General features: G+C 33.2%; 1 protein-coding gene and 1 non-coding gene across 9 annotated transcripts in view; both read left to right on the forward strand.

The window, feature by feature from the left end:
- The window catches only part of LOC138701645 (protein O-linked-mannose beta-1,2-N-acetylglucosaminyltransferase 1-like), a 1,230,831-nt gene extending 1,213,415 nt beyond the window's left edge, over window positions 1–17,416 (forward strand). For 7 of the 8 annotated variants that reach the window (XM_069828753.1, XM_069828752.1, XM_069828758.1 and 4 more), the window contains 6 exons: window positions 1,268–1,469; window positions 3,653–3,843; window positions 6,053–6,161; window positions 6,266–6,337; window positions 7,735–7,844; window positions 8,389–17,416. In XM_069828753.1, coding sequence (XP_069684854.1) covers window positions 1,268–1,469; window positions 3,653–3,843; window positions 6,053–6,161; window positions 6,266–6,337; window positions 7,735–7,844; window positions 8,389–8,458 — 754 coding nt within the window. In that variant the 3' untranslated portion in view covers window positions 8,459–17,416. The remainder of the gene's footprint in view (window positions 1–1,267; window positions 1,470–3,652; window positions 3,844–6,052; window positions 6,162–6,265; window positions 6,338–7,734; window positions 7,845–8,388) is intronic. The other variant, XR_011332653.1, reaches the window with a different exon arrangement.
- TRNAS-AGA (transfer RNA serine (anticodon AGA)) lies at window positions 3,304–3,376 on the forward strand. The gene has a single exon. It is a non-coding gene; the product is annotated as a tRNA-Ser (tRNA).
- Window positions 17,417–19,406: the final 1,990 nt, after the last annotated feature.

Consider the following 19,406-nt stretch of genomic DNA (forward strand, 5'->3'; position numbering starts at 1 on the left):
ATTTTGACACCAAGAGCATCGAATGAAAAATGATTGTTTACAGATATCACAAATGTTGATTCCACTTACATCAAAAGCAAAATGCTTGGGGTTTAAAACCAACTTAGAGGATCAAGTGTGTAATCCTGATTTGTAGAAAATATTTTCAATCATGCTTTTGTACCTTGGCGACTTGAAGTGGTTGAAGATGATAGGCTACATTGTGGACTGAATATGAAGAAGGTGATGAGACAGTTTCCTTTAAAAGAACTATCCATAATGGCATAGCCATAAATAAAGTGAAAATATGTCTTATATGTCGAAAAAAATAAACATGTAATGACTGAAGTCTACCAGTAGTTTCAGGAGGGATGAATTTCAGAGTAAGAGTTTTTCTAGCACGATTTTTATTTTATTTTATTTATTTATTTTTTTATTTATTTATTTATTTATTTTTTTTGTGCTGGCCATGAATCTACCAAAAGTAGATTATTTTCACCACTGATTATACCACAGAGTTAATTCAGGTAAACCCCTTTTGCTTTTCTTTATTGTTGTTACTTGCACATTTCCAACCTCGCAACTCCGTTACCTTCTATTTCTATTTATATTGATAACACAATCTCAAGGGAAAAAATGGAACTCTCTGCATCATAATCCACAGTTAATTCCCGATTTACCACCCAAATCATCTGTAGCTGCATTTAGATTGGCAAAGGCCATGACTGTTTGGGCAAATACCTGCATAGAATTGGAATATATCAACCCCCTAATTGCCCGTTTTGCAACTCAAACTAAGAAATAAATTCGGAACACTTCAAAATCTGTGCTTTAGAGGCTGACCATGACAATATCTTTGAAAAATATTGAAGTGCAAGAGGTCAAATGACTTTATTGTCAAACACCTGGCAGTAGAAAACAACATATTAACAATTGGACAGCTGCTGAAGATTGGCGGCACAAGATACTACCCTCCGTATGACTTGTGTTGGCCATTAGCAGATAGTATTCTACATACGAGTTCATCATACAAGGATTAATGTTATACGACACAGTTCTCAAGAATGTGATCCCCAAGTGGGAATGTTCCCTTGTGAGAAAGAAGCAAAAATTAATCGTAAAAAAAAAAAGTTGAAAACGAACGAAGGTAGGTTACATAATAATAATTGTGAATAGGAAGCTGTGAAATGTGTAAACAAAGTCCATCTTTATACATTGAGGCTGTAAATGTTGTTAATTTGCTAAAAAGTTCTACCGTGTGAATGCATTGGCTTATGATTTGTTTTAGCTACTTCAGTCAAACTCTTCGCTTGCTGGAGGAGGACGAAACAATATACTGCATTTCAGCATGGAACGATCAAGGCTATGAACATACGAGCGATGATCCCAGTTTGCTGTATCGAGTGGAAACCATGCCAGGACTTGGCTGGATCCTGAAACGATCTCTTTATAAAGATGAGCTGGAGTCCAAATGGCCCACCCCAGACAAGGTCAATCAGAAATGAATAACCATATATACAGTAGAATTTAAAATAGTTGTCATAAATAGATACAGATAGTTTTAGGTGCTAAGAGAATGATTTTGAGATAGTAAAAAACAGACTCCTGAAATGATACATTTACTTAAAAAGTGATTTTTGTGCGCTTGAAGCATGTTTCCATCCACAGGAATGTGTCAGATGTTCTATCATATTCACCATGTGCAAATGTTGCACATTTCTTCTTCACTTTAAGCATATGTATATTATATATATATATACATGTATATATACATACACACGCACGCACGCGCGCGCACACACACACACACACACACACACACACACACAGAGGAAGCGCAAAGATAGCTTGCCCATTTGACTGATGCGCAGAGAATGACATTCGGTCCTCATGTCGCAATGCTCGTTACAGGGCTGCTATGAATCACCTAATGCTGATTACAGGGCGCATTCGAAAGTGCGGTCTTGCGCTGTTCGGTTCATGGAGTGTATTGTACAAAGCAGGTAGAAGCCAGCATGTCCGTTACATTTTCTGCGTTTTATCCCTGATATCAGTACCGGTAGTTTTATGTAGTTCAAAGTGTGTTTGTTAAATAATAGAGTTCTGTATAACATTCCATGTACTTAACAATGCCCCTGTTTCGCTCTAAATTAGGAAGTGCTAATAAAACGTTAACACAGTCAAACTAGGGAATTATTTATAACGTTTATAAATTTATGAAAAAAGAAACAGGCTCCGCTCGTAACATAAGGAGTATATACAGATTAAAATAAACCGACCATAGTACCCTAGTTATCGGAACATTTTAGTAAAATCACATAGTATTAGTGTTTTATTACGTCAAATGTCAATTATTACACGATTACATATTTCTTATAACTTCTTTGTCATTTCATTCAGTGATTTTATGTGTAAAAAAATTCGTGTTTCTGCATTTTCAACAATGTTATGTTACTAGTTACTCGCAACAAGGTTTAGTTACGTTACATGCGCTGTGATAAATCTCACTCGAAACATCAAGCCAGCAGACAACTGAGAACTGCCAATCGAATCGAAGCGAGGTCGAGTGCACCCGAACATTTCCGAAAGTTCGCGCAGATTTCCGTGGCAAGCTCTTCTTGCGTCACCTCTACATACATACATACATACATACATACATACATACATACATACATACATACATACACAGACACACTCACACTCACACTCACACATATAGTAATTACAGCCAATAACTCCAACACATTTTAGTCTTCAACAGAGGAAATTCTCTTCAAAATATGTGACTGGTTCTCAGTCAATAAATTAGTAGGTATTAAATTGTAACAAAACTAACATAATTCAATTTAAATCCTGTCCAAATTCAACCTCGCAAATTTCAAGCGCAATAATTAACAATAGGTCCCTATTAGAAACAACAACAACCAAATTTCTTGGCTTAAAAATCGATAATGTGTTAAATTGGAAAAATCGTATTAAAGAAATTACATCTTACGATGTTTGGGTGACGTATATACGTCCGTTGATGTGACATATTGATGAATTAAATACTATTATAGTCACAATCATGCCATGGTATGGCTCGAGGTTGTGAAATTTTTCTTTCATACCATGGCATGATTGTGACTATAATAGTATTTAATTCATTAATATGTCACATCAACGGACGTATATACGTCACCCAAACATCGTAAGATGAAGATTACATTTGTAAAGTTTCTTTCCAGCCATAAGCAGTGCTGACTAAGATCAGACTCTATGGACAGTACTCTATAACAGAGTCGCCAGTATGAAAGGATAATTCCGAGCCTTTGGCGTGAGACGAACTCGATAGCTCAGTGGTAGAGCGCCTGACCAGAGATCAGGAAGTCGCAGGTTTGATTCCCGCTCGAGGTTGTGAAATTTTTCTTTCATACCATGGCATGATTGTGACTATAATAGTATTTAATTCAAAGAAATTACCCCCAAACTAAATTCAGCATGTTTTGCTATTAAATATATGTAGTAATTGTCCCGCACTGAATGTTGTAAAGAAACCAGTTCCATTTATTTACATGTAGAGCTAATCAAGCAGTGTTGTTCGCTCAGTGATGATCGCCATAGTGGAACCATAGCTTAAAAGTTATTATAATACCTGGCGGCCTTGATAATAAACAATGAACATACATTTCAGATGTGGGATTGGGACATGTGGATGCGACTGCCAGAGGTCCGGAAAGGGAGAGAGTGTGTGATTCCAGATGTGTCTCGCACTTATCACTTCGGGTCATCAGGCCTCAATATGAACTCATATTTCCAAGATGTCTACTTCAAAAAACATTCCTTCAACACTCAGCCCAATGTTGAATTGAGAAATGTAGACAGGTAACTAATTAAAGCATGATTTATAATATCTTTTAATACATAAAATACAATCTCTCATCAGTCACGTCTTCGCTGCCTCAACTTTCAAACTCACAGTCCACCACTACAATTATCTATTAATAATGTGCAATTGATATAGATATTTACTTATTAATATAATTGAACTACTGGTATGTAGCCTACATATATCAATTTACAAGATAACTTACTCCTAATTTAGTAAAATTTCATAAAGAAATTAGAATCTGTTAGTCACTTACGGATTTTAATTAGATACATACTGTTTAATTCTATAAATTATGTAAACAATAAAAAAATAATAACTTAATGGAGATAGATATACAAAAAATGAGAGAAACAGTGAGTGAGTAAGCCTGCTTAGTGATTATAACATGATGATCCAAATGGGATCTTGCAATATATATAATTAAGAAAAATTTTGAAGAAATTAACCACTCATCATAAATCAAAATAATATTTCGGAATATATATGATAAGAACTTTCTTGTGTTAAATATTATTAACGTACCTTGTTAACATGTTTCGACCTATTTTCGGTCATCTTTGGAACTGGTCGACCAGTCCCGAAGATGACCGAAAATAGGTCGAAACATGTTAACAAGGTACGTTAATAATATTTAACACAAGAAAGTTCTTATCATACATATTCCAAAGTGATACAGTGTTAATAGTTGTGTAATCAAGATGTATAATCAAAATAATAGCGTCACGACTTGTACAACTACCATCATACACAGCTAGTGTTATTGATGTTGAGAAATATTTAAAACGAGAAGGAATCACTGAACATTTTTTGCTATTTACACTGAAAATAACAATAATTTTAGGCACCGTTCACATCATATACATAAGACGCTTATCTGACTGTAACCTTAAAAATGTTTGGATTGTTATTTTTCCAACATAGAGCTGCGTGGAATTTATACAGCAGTAACATGACTCATAGACATAACGACATAACTGTACTTAGTTCTGCAGATTATCAACAGAAAGACAATAAAAAAATAAAAATATATCCCACTGGAAATGGAGAGAAAACGAATTTAGAAACAGACAACAAATTACAATATTAATAATAGTCACCTCATTTAACTTAAATGATTTTTATTACACCATAGACATTCAACAAACATTTTAACCCCTTCAGACCTGAATTTATATTAAAAAAAATAAATAAATAAAAACTGGCCACATAATCATTCTGGGGATACAAAATTCCCAAATCAAGTCTCCACAGAAAATCAATATTTGGGAAAAATTTTGATCCTTGGCTCCCCAAAATTTTAAATTTTGTTTTTAATTCAGGTATAGAAATGTTTCAAAAATAATATTCTCAATTACTATCACATTGAATTTTTCAAAATAGTTAAAAGTATCGAAGACATTCCAAAAAAGAAAAAAAGAAACAATGTACCCTACACTATAATGTACATCAGGCCTGAAGGGGTTAAGACATTAAATCTGTGATGTAAATTGTCATATAAAATTCAGAAAGCAATGATGATGATAAAAAAAATTATACTGGTACTGTAATAATTTTAGTTCAGAACACATAACATCAAATTATAAAATTACAACATAAAACTGAATACTTTTTTCTCTGTAATAAACAGTATGTGCAACACTTATCAAAATATACCATAAACTGTTTCAAGATAAGTGTGTGTTTGAGTGATGATGATGGTGGTGACGACAGTGACGATTCTGATGACGACAATGGCAATGACTATGACGATGAAGATGATGGCAATGATGACAGTGACAACATTAATGCTGTCAGTAGTAGTAATAGCAGTAGAAATGCATCGGTATAATTTTCTCTCTTTTGAGTGTAATTGACTCAAAATGTTTGCTTGCGTTCCAGAAATTATAAAATTCTGTCTTTATTATTCTGCTTTATCTCTCCTTTTATCCAATTTAACACATCATTGCAGGTAGGGAAGGGTGATTCATTGGTTTCCACACTGGACATCTCACAAATGCAAGCCTCCACAAACAATCAGTCCCACGCTGGGAGTCAAACCTGGGTCCGTTTGGTTGGAATGCAGTGTGCTATTGACATAGTCACAACGGTGGAGAATTACAAAATTATAACATCAAAATAATGTCATTCTATTATAATTTTTACTCAACAGCAGAGCAAAAATACCTTTATTTAATACTAATGTTGAGGAATCTTTGATTTCAGTGTGAAGAAGAATAACTACGAGGAACTGATAGTGAGCATGATCAAAAGAGGTTCAATGTTGGACCATAGTAAATCTCCGTGTGAGGAAAACTTCATTCCAGACAAGAAAGTGAGTACAGAGAGCTGGATATTTTAAGATAATGACTGATTCTGTTACTACGCATCTTATTAAAAACGGACTTATTTTACATTTATTGAATATTTTGTTTTTAGGATGAGGTTAACGTGATGTTCATCAAAATGGAAGAACCAAAGGATTTTGTAACATGGCTGCAAGTTGCCAAGGTATTTTATGATCTGTTGACTCAACACATATCTTCTTTCTGAACAGGAAAAGTGTATTAATTTGTAATTAACTAAATTACAGATTAAAATGTAGGCATATTACATTATGTTGTCTAATACAACTGATAAAGGCTTCAGCCTAAATTAGTTTTTAATAAATTTAGAGATGTTATCTGAACGATTTAGAAATTGCCATATTTACCATAGGATTTGAAGTTTGCTGGTTGAAACTTGGATAAGAGCGATATATTTTTAAGGACAACGGATTCTTAAGAGAGATAATAATCTTAGCATTTCGAACTCAATGGTTTAGTAAATACCATGCTTGTCTTTGGATCCAGGATTCTCGATTTCAGATTTGGCTGAGGGTAACAGATTTTAAAGATGATAAAATCACACATATCGTCTTCATTGGACTAGCTATCCACTGCATCCAAGGTTCATAAGTTCATACCTGACCTATCGCAATAGAGCTTTAAGGAGAATAAAAGCTTTATGCAAGGTAACCATATTTTGAAAGTAAAATATGGGACACTTCTTAGATATGAGATAACAAACATAAATTTTACAAACTGAAATTCAGACATTTAAAACTGTAAATTTATGTTGTTGTGATAGAAGAAATAAGGATAATATTAAATGTGCTCTATTTTAATGCTAATGAAATGACAGCAATGCATAGCCTACAAGTTACCAGACCTTAAAACAGTTGACAACCCTTTAAACAAGCAACCCTGGGTTCAAATCCTGGTCGCATTTCATTTCAAGGGGAAAATAAAACTGCTATCAAAACATTTTCACTTGTGCAAGGAAACACTGCTTCAATCTGTACAAGGAAACCGGAACATTTTTATGTCCTAAGAAAACTTTTCAGAACACCAGGACAAAGCACTAAATGCTGAGACTGTCCCAGTAAAACTGAGACCTCTAGTCACCCTATGTAATTTCTTTCAAAGGGAAGTAAGTAAGGGAGACTCGTATCATAGGTACTTAGCGTGGCTTCCTTTGGAAAGGAAGTAAAAGCAAGCATCTCAGATCGTATTTGTATTAGGTTACAAACTTTGGGCAGAATTAATAGTGCAATAGACATTGTCAAACATATTACAATATTAATCATTAAAATCGATAATAAAATATTCATGTAAATCACAAAAAGATTTGGTTATAAGCTAATGAGAGATTTTCATTTTGAATTTTATTCAGCATTATGTAACGCAAAAAAAAAAAAAAAAAAAAAAAATTCTTCGCTATTTTAATTGCTAAATAAGAAAAGGTACGAATGTGATAAAGTTTATCTCTGTTAACCTCATTTTATAATTAATGTCATTATTATCCAAATATTGTAACATTGAAGCTATGAATTGAAACTGTGAAATGGTCATTTGCTCTGTTTTCAGTGCTTCAAGATATGGGATCTTGATGCCCGAGGCTATCATAAAAGCATGTGGAGAATGCGCATAAAAGGCAGTGATATGCTTGTAATTGGAGTTCCCAATTCGGAGTATGCGTAAGTATGATCACAAGTAATTCAGAACTATTGTGAGATAGTTAAATTTAAACATAGCTTAAATTATGCTGTACAGTAGAACACCTATCGAAATTTCGGATTAAACAGAGAACAGAAATGCAAGCCATGCCTTATTCCTTCCCAATCCTCCACTGTTACCGCTTCATCAAGATTATCTGCTCTTCATCAGAAGAAACTGACAGATTATCATAATAGTATAGAAAACAAGGACTATTCATTCACTAGTGATAAAGTAAGTTGTACATACTGTATATTGTACATTTTGAGTTTCTGAATACTGTAGAATTAAATTGAATTTCAGTTCAAATACTATTTTTTTAAGATGTAAAAAGGAAGCACGGAGTAGATTTTCTCCAAGTACTTAGATTTCCTCTGTTATTTTAATTCCGTCATTGCCCCTTTATTATCAACTCTGGATAGACTATTTAATTTAAAATGATTGTTCGGTAAATAATTAAAAGTTACTATACAATATGTTGAAATGTAACTTTGACACATTTTTTTTTCAATTCTATCATTTCAGGAAATACAAGCCTTCAGATATCACTCCAATTTATTTGGAGCCTCAGAAAGATAAGACTAAAATTAGGTAGCAGGAGAGAACTATTGAGAAGTTCTCATACCCGATGTTGCCATAATACCGAGCTGTCTGCGAGCTGCATCCAGCAACTGGCGGGCGGGAAGGTGTCGACTGCAAAGATGGATCACACTTATCATTTCTGTGCCCATCGACAAACTTTCTTGTCTAGAATTGTATCTTTGTAACTCATAAGATGCCAAAACTGTGCGCTGGTAATGTTAAAAAAACTGTGTTCTTCATGTTGTGTGACAATAATAACAGTTGTGTGTGTGTGTGTATGTATGTATGTTGTGGTGCGTGCAAGTGTGAGTGAGTTTAAGCAGCTACATATGAGATTTCTGGAGTGAGGGGAGTGTATGCCACAAAAGCGAAGCACTTAAATATCATAAACAATTCTTACAATGTCAAAAATAGCATCTCACTGTCATGTGTAAAATTTGTGTCCGAGTTCCATATAGCTATAAACTAGTTTTAATAAAACCATTATTCCCTCTAAGTTGCGTGGATGTGCGGCCATACAGTAACTGAAGTTCTTTTCACACTGAATTGTTGCACAATAGAAATAGAAATTTTATTTTAAAATGTTGCTGAAAGCGAAGTGGTGACACCATGTAATAATTTTCGGAGCAGTAATACAGCTGCAAAATACACATATTACAATGTAAAAAAAAAAAAATTAGTATTGTGACGTAATTGTATCCATGGATACCCTTCTTGGATCAATTATTGAATTTGCCATTGGTCATCAATTTATATAAATCCAAAAGTAGAGCCTATGTTTTTATCTATCTGTTTTATTTCTTAGATTATAATGAACAGAGAAATTGTAAAATAATTATAAGAAAAACAGAAATTTCACTCCCAGTAAGAATTTGTATCAGTGCAATTTCTGTAGAAAAAAGAAACAAATTCATCTCTTTTCATAACAGTCTGAACCTGCGTCTCCAATATGCAAAGCAAGTAAGCATTCGGCCAATTAGCTGGTACCAGTACATGCCTCAACTGAACTTCATTTGCTCCTAATAGAGTTTGAAGGCTAATTTTTCAAGTGCAATATGAAAATTGAAATGATTATGCAGTATGTACCATTCTGTTTATTGGCATCTGTGAGGGCCTTCATAAAGCCGGTGTAAACGTGGGATAAATGACATTCTAACATAATGGACTAAAGTTATTTTAAATCCAACAACTGACAACTTTTACATGTAGGCGTATACATTTTATATAGTACATAAAATCTTAATAGATCATTTCTAAAAGTTCAAATTCGGATTTTATATCTGAAATAATGAGACCACAAACTAAGTACTTCTAGTTACTGGTATCTGTACTGTACAGAAATTACGAAAATATTATCAATTTTATTCTTATTGTTAATATAATTTAGGTTATGAAATTCTTCTATGTTCCGCAGCAGTCAGCATGATTTTATCAAGAGGTTAAGTACCCATATAGGCTACATATCGATATACACGCCATTATAAAGTAGAGTGGAAATAAATCTCACATAACTTATAGACCTCGACACTAAAAGGAAATGATAATATAGTCACTACAATGCACTGACTGTCTTTTGTCCCAGAAAAGACCACTGTCAGTTTTGTAGGCGACTGATTAGATTCTGAGACAATTCTACAAATTATAATGAGATGAAAAATCTGATTGACCTTAACCTAGATTCTTCCAGTCTGTAGGCTATCCTGTCGGTCTATCCAACTTGACTCTTGTACAAATTTGTGTATTACGGTACATAATTTACTTCAGGGGTTATACATGTTGAATGGTATGATAGATAATATTTCAATTATTCTAATATGACAGTGGTACTAGAAACAAGCTCTTTTACATATCATAAAATTGTTCTATGATGTTCTGTCTTTCATCTGAAGTTTTGACCTCTCTACATTTTTCTATACCAAAGAATATCGTAAGATATAAATGATAGCTCAAGAACAGTGATTCTTTCATTGCTTTCATCATAAATATACCGTAGTACCTTTCTTACCCATTTTTATAGAATAAAAGGATATATTACTGATTGACTTGTTTCTTTGTGGTGTATTACCTCCCTTCAGTCATAGAAATGTTTGAATCTTAGTAAAACATTTATATTCATTGGTCAGTACCACAACAGATGATTGTTTCTATTTGAACTGAATTTTTGACTGAATTTGGACCATGTGGAGAATGTTGTTTGTTACAGAAGTGATGTTGAAAAACTATGCTGAAGAATCCTGCTGTTATTGCCCTTCTACACTCCACGGCAAAATGGCACAGTCCTAACTGTGTGTCTGCACTTCCATTTTAGCTGATGTTGTATTTAATTTGTGTAATTTATGGCACAAACATACTTAAGTTAATTGGAAACATATTTTGTAGAAAATTTTTATTCAGGTACCGGTAAATATTGGTTGATTGTTTACCATGCCTTCAGATATGGTATCAGATTCATTACTCTTGACGAAAGGTGAGACAAAGACTATATTTTTCTCTGTTTCACTTAAGAGCTTTGATTAATTTTGCAGGGAGAGTGATCGAAAGATGCATGTCATAATTTAGAAAAGAGTTTCCCTCCCCAAATCACATGGTCCCAATTACAGGGCCGGGCCACATCTTAGTGGTCTGCCAGCAGCATTATTTCCCACAGTTACCAGTTCTCAAGCCCGTTAAATATTGACTTCCATTCTTCATTAGTTTGGAGTAGAAACACAACTCTACTAAACTCAGTCTTTGTACAAGTAAAAATACCGGCAACCAATAGCAGTGAATGTTTAATTTGGAAAAGCTAAATTTCTGGAGGACAAACAGATATATTTCACATTTCTTGTAGAATTATCCCGACAATGATCTTTTCGTTATAGAGTAATCATGAATGATACAGATGAGGATATTTAGAAGAGCTGAGCTTTGACACAGGCAATAAGTACAGTAGCAAATAACATTTGTCTGGAGTTCTCTCGTTCAGGGACAGGGCTCTTTTATGATTTGCATATCTACAACATGGCACTTAATTGCTATATACAGTACACGTCTCTACATCTCTATTTGTCTATTCCATTGACAATTCACATTACATTTCTTGGTTAAGTGCAGTCATAACATAAAGGATTGTGTTCCATTTCCCAATAGAAAAGTCTACCTGCAGTTTATTTATTTGTTTTTCATTCTCGTCACTTTGTTCTTTTAACTATAATGCAGTTTTCAAAGAATTTAGATTTTAGATGTGTTGTGCATTTTACATACCTACTCTTCCTCAGTTACGGCATTAGTTTTATGAAGAGTAATATGTAGCCTACTGCCTGAATTTTCCTATCTATTTTTAATAATTAACCTTTTCACTGAAACCTAGATTATGTTTAGTAAGGCTCACAATATCAGTTAAAATCTTAATACCAATGTTCCAAAAACAAACTTTTTTTCCTCTCCCAATGAAGTTTTGTTGTACTATATGTTAACAGTGTGAGAAAAATACTTCAATTTGTCTTAAATCAAACTGTTCTTATAATAATAAATATTCTGAAAAAGAAAAAAAAAAAACAATTTAAAATGTAGATATTCTAAACCAAATATATAATATATTGATAATGAAAAATTTAATCAGTTTAGTGTAAAAGATTGTTATTGAAGCTTAACTTAGTAAAAGATTGATTATTGCGTCTTAACTTGGTGATAAGTACCTCACGCATCACCATCAAACATTGTTGTTAAAAATTTAGGTACTGCGCTGACAGAAAATATTTTTTCAGGTTTTTATAATACGACATTCTCTGAAATTATTCATTAATATGCAATATTTATTTTACTTTTGTGCGCAACAAACTAACTACTAAACGAGATTTGAGTTTCATTATGATTTCAGGTTTCGATTTATATTGTGTACAGCAATCTGCCAATAGCATTTTCATTAATATTAATGATTTGTTGTCAGTTTTAAAACTTCTAAGTAAATAAAAAAATACAACCTTATTTAACAACCAATATTTATGTATCAGTACTGGCATTTGAATACTGTAAAGAAATGTCTGGGATCCTGAAGTCCTAGTTTAGTGGTGAGTGATGTATACCTACTTTTTCATAAATTCCTCAGGTTGTAATGGAAGTCTGACTTCAGAAAATCCAAAAAATGGAGAATTTGGAAAGAGATATATAAGATTTTATAATCATGAGATATAAAGGAAATTATCATAGTCATTATCATAAACTCATATCTGTGAATGAAAACATTTTATGGAAATGAAATTACTAGTCTATAGATTTCTAAATAACATTGTGATAAAAATAATATTACAGCAGGAATATATATAGTTGAGACTCTAGATAATTTATTTGGTGTTCTTCTGCAAATATTAACGTAATGGTGTTTAAGGTAAAAGAAACTTTGCGATATAATGATATTTTGCACAACGCAAACCAAAATTATAATACCGGTATTACAAAACATGGGTTGTTCATAACAACACTGTCATCATTACATCTTTGTTAAGGGCACTTGTTTTATGTTCAGTTTCACAAAATAACCATACATTTAATTAATTTAAAATTCTTTTTTTCTTGTACACCACAAAAACAGAATATTATGTACTCTATTTTAACTCCTATGTAATAGATTTGATTGGAAATATTTTTGGATTGATGCACACATATTCAGATGGTTTTAACAATAAACTATAAGTGATATTATGAATATGTAAGTTCTTAAAATGTAAAGCTTTTAGTAGACACATTTAGATATAAAGGGGACCAATCAATGTTTACAGTTTATTATGAAATGAACTAATGATCGGAAACCAAAAATCAACTACCCTGAATTGAGGTATGATTTATATGACATAAATAGTACCGGTACTAGTTCACAAGGTTCAGTTTTATGCTGCTGCAAATTTAGTCGTGCTTAAGTTACATAATGAGTGATGCAAAACATTTGTCACAAATTGACAGATTGTTAGTGCCATTAAAATTATTTTGAGATAGGAAACATGTTCTGAAATTACTTCTGGAACGTTACTATCAATTATGATATAGAAATGTATTGTTTTTTCATCTTCCACAAGTGCTTTTGATTTTGAGCCATTTGGTTTCAGCACACTATTAACTTCGATGTGGTAACATCACATGTTATCTTGCGTGCTATGAGATCCACACATCGCTAGTAGAGATATATTCTATAAAGACGGAAGACTATATGAATTATTAATAACAGCTCAAACTCACGTTTCTTATATTTCAGTATCCTTTTCTTGGAACATACATTACTATGTATCAGATTGTGGTAACTGTTTTGAGCAATTTTATGTACGGTATTTTTTGTTATTGATGTTACTTAATAATAATTAAAAAATTTATAGAGATAAAATTCCATTTCAACTAAGTACGGTACTATTCTTCATCATTCCAAGCTTCTTTCACATTAAACAATTAATATATGGGTTAACAATGTATAAATACACATTCTTTATTTAAAATATTGTTTTTAGTTTTAGTTCCTCTTTAGTTAAAATTAAAGATATTGGCCAGATAATTATTGTTGATATTTTTGCTTTATTATAATGAATTTTGTATTGCTCTTCTTGCATTTTATCTGTGTCGAGTGCAATTGTAATATTATACTAAAGAGACAAAGCAAGAATATTTAATGCTGTAAATGCCAAGAGTAGAAAAGGTGAATTTTATGCAAGTAACTTTTTAAATTACCGCTGTTCCAAGTGATGCGGTATCTATTGACAAATGTATTGGCTTATATCAGGACCTGCATTTTTATGACATGACAATAGCACAGAAACATACCAAATTCCCCATAAAGTTGTTTAAAAATTGCATATAATGTACTGGTATGAAAAATGGTCTAATACTGTAACATAGACTATTATTATTTAAAATAGATTCACTACAGTCAACTTAGTTTGACATCACTTAACCTCACATTTTGTGCTCTTGATGTTATTTCTTAGTAAGAATATTCAATGATTTAACAATTGCGTTGTAGTTTTGATCACTTCCTGTATTGTTCTGAAAAATCAGGAAATGAATTGAAACCTATTATCAGCATGTTAAACTAATTTTAAGGTACCATACTAATCAAATCAGTTATATTTGCAGGTAGCTATACAGAGTGAGTCGTAATTGTGTACTATAAAGTAGTGCAGAATATTCTATACTAAAAATGAAACATATTTTTTCATTTAAACTTATGGTCGTGCCCAATTCATTATGAAGATAATGATTGGAACAGTTAAAAAAAGACAACAGCTACTTTTCTGAGAGTGGTTTTTAATGGCGTGGTTATTTACATTGTAAGTTCACAGAAGATGCTCGAAATGTGCACCACTCACTTCACAACACAATTCCGCCCTCCCCCCACATAAATGTCTTGCTCTTTGAACAATGTCAGGAATTGTATTTCCTTCAGCCACAATTGCAATCAATAGATGCTCTCTCGTAGTGTGTCGTTGAGAGTAAACTAGTCCTTTCATGTGACCTGCAACCAGAATTCTCTGGGACTGAGTTTAGGCGATTGCGTCGGCCATGCAACAAGCCTGTTGTGTCCACTCCATCTGCCTGGATAGCGTTTATTCAGATGACGTTTCACCACACGACAGTAATGCAGAGATACTTCATCCTTGAAGTAGCCAATTGTTCGACCATGTTGACAGTGGTACTGTTTGTTGTGGTAGTTCAGTCTGCAGAAAGCACAAATGCAGCACCTGTTCACTGACTGACTAGCGTTTCTCTCTATTCACTTGTACTTACTGTGTACTGTAGAGTGTTGTCTGAATGACTGATGCATGAATAGCTTCAACGTAATGCCAACTCGAGCGTCCCACAGTGTTGTTATATCTCGATAACAAAGCCGTTATGGCTATATGTTTATATGACAAAATCTGTTTATATTTGATTATGGACTACTTTACAATACTTTATAGTACACAATTACTACTCACCCTGTATATGCGATTTGAATTACAAGCTTTTAGTGCTTTGTGTGTAGTTGTATTACATATTTTTGTGTGACATTGTGGTGAAAAATAAGAAAGAAGTTTAAGAAATACGTAATGGTATGTTGTTACAGTAAATTTAAGATAGCCATACTGCAAACTATAATGTCAAAAGAAATTAAAGTGAATTGCAAATTACAAAAAACTGTATAAAAACGACATACGATAAGAAAAAAACAAATTTTGACTTTATTTCGTCCAGGGCAAAAATTTAGTTTGGCACCACTTTTCATCCAGTGCATGGGGTACTTGTCCCAACGACCTCCACAAGCTTCTTCATCTCTGGTAATGACGTAAAACTGAAGAAGATACCTAAACATCCAAAATGACGAGAAAAAAAAAACTATTAATTATGCAACTTTCCAACCACTGTAGTATGACCAGAATTCAAAGTTAAGTTGAAACTGTGTGCAAAATTTAAAGTGAAATCACTAAAATCCGGGTCCTATTAATGACTTTTGGAAATTATTGGAATTACAGTATGTTTCTTATGTTATTTGATCTGTAATGATTCACATAATTATTTGTCGCACTTAAATATTAATATGGGTTTCGTAATCTGAAAAGCAGATGACACTTTTACGGCCCTTCTACACAAACTTAACATACCAGTACTCTTAACTCAAATACCCCATTTCCACAATAGTTCTATAACATCAAATGGTGCAGATATGCTGTCCTTGATAAGCAGTTACCAGGCTTGTCATTGGATTCATTCAGATCCAGCTGAAGATAATTGATTTTGAAGAGGCTGTAAAAACCCTTAATATGATTTCTTCTGCAAAAGAAGTTAAATAAGTTCCATATTGTTGATTTTAGGACATTTTCCTTATCAGATATCTGTTTCTCACCATACCAAATATCTTACTTTGTTGACTGTTGTCTCTGCAGGCCAACGTGTTTACTGACTAACTAATGTCCCTGCAGGACAGAGCTTTTTGAGAGAACCAAGGCCCATCAGAGATCGCAGTGTTTAAGGGATCTAAATAACAAACTAAACCAACGTTATAAATTATTTGAATTTATATAACGCAAATATTGTCACCAAAATTAGCATTCATCTTATTCGTGATGATATGGGAAACAACAGTGTCTCAAGAAAGTTTACTATCATTGTTTAATGCATAAATAATTGAATGTTGGAAGTGGGAACGTTAGTGTTCCTATAAAACACTATCCAACATCATTTTTCCGCTACAGATTTCACTTCAGCAAACTGAGAATTGAATTTCGGTCTTCAGCAAGATAAAGTAGTATGCTCACTCTAGTCATTCGCTTAACTTTGTGCCAACAAATAGTACAAGCTGATATTATTTTGTCCCCTACTAAGGTATGAGCATGGGTGTTATTTGTGGTTTCTATTTACTTTGATGTTTGGTTTTTATGAATGTATGATTTAAATTACTAGGGAAAAAATTGAGATTGGTCAATTTATATACCAAATTATGTTAAGTTTGTGTACATGGCTTGCATTTTAATTTATCTGAAGCCTCAATTTACAATTAAAATTTATGAGAGTGAATAGAAGGTACGAGACTGACCTCCATTTCATAAAATATATCTTGTCCTTCAGATCATGTATCACTAAGAATGTTAATTTTTATATTGTTTATGTGTTTCATTTTCGTGTTCATCATTGAATCATATGTTGGACCTCTGTATGAGGTTAACTTAACGTCAAAACAGTTTATAGGTGGTTCTGCATGCTATTTTAAGCACTGATATCATTTTACTGTGGAGTGTAGCCATTTGTCTGATTGCTGAGGCATTTTGATTGACTGTGTGATGCTGTTATACTTGTTCTGAAGATAGTGGATGATCGTAATTGTTTGATTTTAAGAAGTGGGTTCAGTAAAAAAACCCTTACCATGTATCAGTTTTAATAATATTTTTTATCCAGTTGTATTTAAAAGGTAGGATTTTTCAGCAAAAGAAAGTTTATTTTCATATGGAATAAAGTCACCCCTATGTACCAAAGATACAGATTGAATTATTTTAATCACATGCCCTTAACCCAATCACAGCTTGGATACTTCCTGATTAATTAATAATTGTGGTAAGTAAATAAAAAAAAGTAAATAAATAAATCCACAAATGCATATAGAGTGTTAGTTGGGAGGCCGGAGGGAAAAAGACCTTTGGGGAGGCCAAGAAGTAGATGGGAGAATAATATTAAAATGGATTTGAGGGAGGTGGGATATGATGATAGAGACTGGATTAATCTTCCACAGGATAGGGACCAATGGCGGGCTTATGTGAGGGCAGAAATGAACCTGCAGATTCCTTAAAAGCCATTTGTAAGTAAGTAAGTAAATGAATGAAATTATTGGGGATCATCAGTGCGGTTTTAGGCGTAATAGATCGACTATGGACCAGATTTTTTGTATTCGACAGCTAATGGAGGAAAAAAGGTGAGTATGAGGGTACAATAAATCAGTTATTCATAGATTTCAAAAAGGCGTATGACTTTGTTAAGAGAGAAGTTTTACATAACATTCTTATTGAATTTGGTATCCCTAAGAAACTAGTTCGATTAATTAAAATGTGTCTCAAAGAAACTTACAGCAGAGTCTGTATAGGCCAGTTTCTATCTTATGCTTTTCCAATTCACTGCGGGCTAAAGCAAGGAGATGCACTATCACCTTTACTTTTTAACGACGCTCTAGAATATGCCATTAGGTAAGCTCAGGATAACAGACAGGGTTTGGAATTTAACGGTTTACATCAGCTTCTTGTATATGCGGATGACTTGAATATGTTAGGAGAAAATCCACAAACGATTAGGGGAAAACACGGAAATTTTACTTGAAGCAAGTAAAGTGATAGGTTTGGAAGTAAATCCCGAAAAGACAAAGTATATGATTGTCTCGTGACCAGAATATTGTACGAAATGGAAATATAAAAATTGGAGATTTATCCTTCGAAAAGGTGGAAAAATTCAAATATCTTGGAGCAACAGTAACAAATATAAATGATACTCGGGAGGAAATTAAACGCAGAATAAATATGGGAAATGCCTGTTATTATTTGGTTGAGAAGCTTTTGTCATCCAGTCTGCTGTCAAAAAATCTAAAAGTTATAATTTATAAAAGAGTTATATTACCGGTTGTTCTGTATGGTTGTGAAACTTGGACTCTCATTTTGAGAGAGGAACAGAGATTAAGGGTGTTTGAGAATAAGATTCTTAGGAAAATATTTGTGGCTAAGAGGGATGAAGTTACAGGAGAATGGAGAAAGTTACACAACGCAGAACTGCACGTATTGTATTCTTCACCTGACATAATTAGGAACCTTAAATCCAGACGTTTGACATGAGCAGGGCATGTAGCACGTATAGGCGAATCCAGAAATGCATATAGAATGTTAGTTGGGAGACCAGAGGGAAAAAGACCTTTGGGGAGGCCGATGTAGATGGGAGGACAACACTGGTATTGGAAGGGAGGTAGGATATGTTGATAGAGACTAGATTATTGTTGCACATGATAGGGACTGATGGTGGCCTTATGTGAGAGCGGCAATGAACCTGTGGGTTCCTTAAAAGTAATTTGTAAGTAAGTAAATAAAGAATGTTCTATAGCTGATCTTTTTATGTCTGCTATTTATTGATGTCCTGTAATCCTGTAACTTATATTTTTTTTTAACTCCTCTTGGTGTCGTGTCCAGTCCAGAGTGTTAGTTACCATTGTTATGATTATAGCTTGTAGGTCCATATTCTTTGCATTTCTACTGTTGGAGGTTTATTTTTCAGCCTGTGTCGTAATCATAAGTTAAATCTACATTATAAATGTTCGAGCATTTCATTTCATTTACTGTATCCCATAGATCTTACATCAGCATTGTAGCTTTTGACGAATGTTTCTCCCTTCATCGACTATGGACACCTGTTCCAGGATTCATGACGAAACAAAAATATGGCATTATTTTAAATTCTTACTGTAACAAAACTATGAGACACAGCCGAATGCTACT

This window comes from Periplaneta americana, chromosome 6 (genome assembly GCF_040183065.1).
Source record: "Periplaneta americana isolate PAMFEO1 chromosome 6, P.americana_PAMFEO1_priV1, whole genome shotgun sequence".
Classification (NCBI taxonomy): domain Eukaryota; kingdom Metazoa; phylum Arthropoda; class Insecta; order Blattodea; family Blattidae; genus Periplaneta; species Periplaneta americana.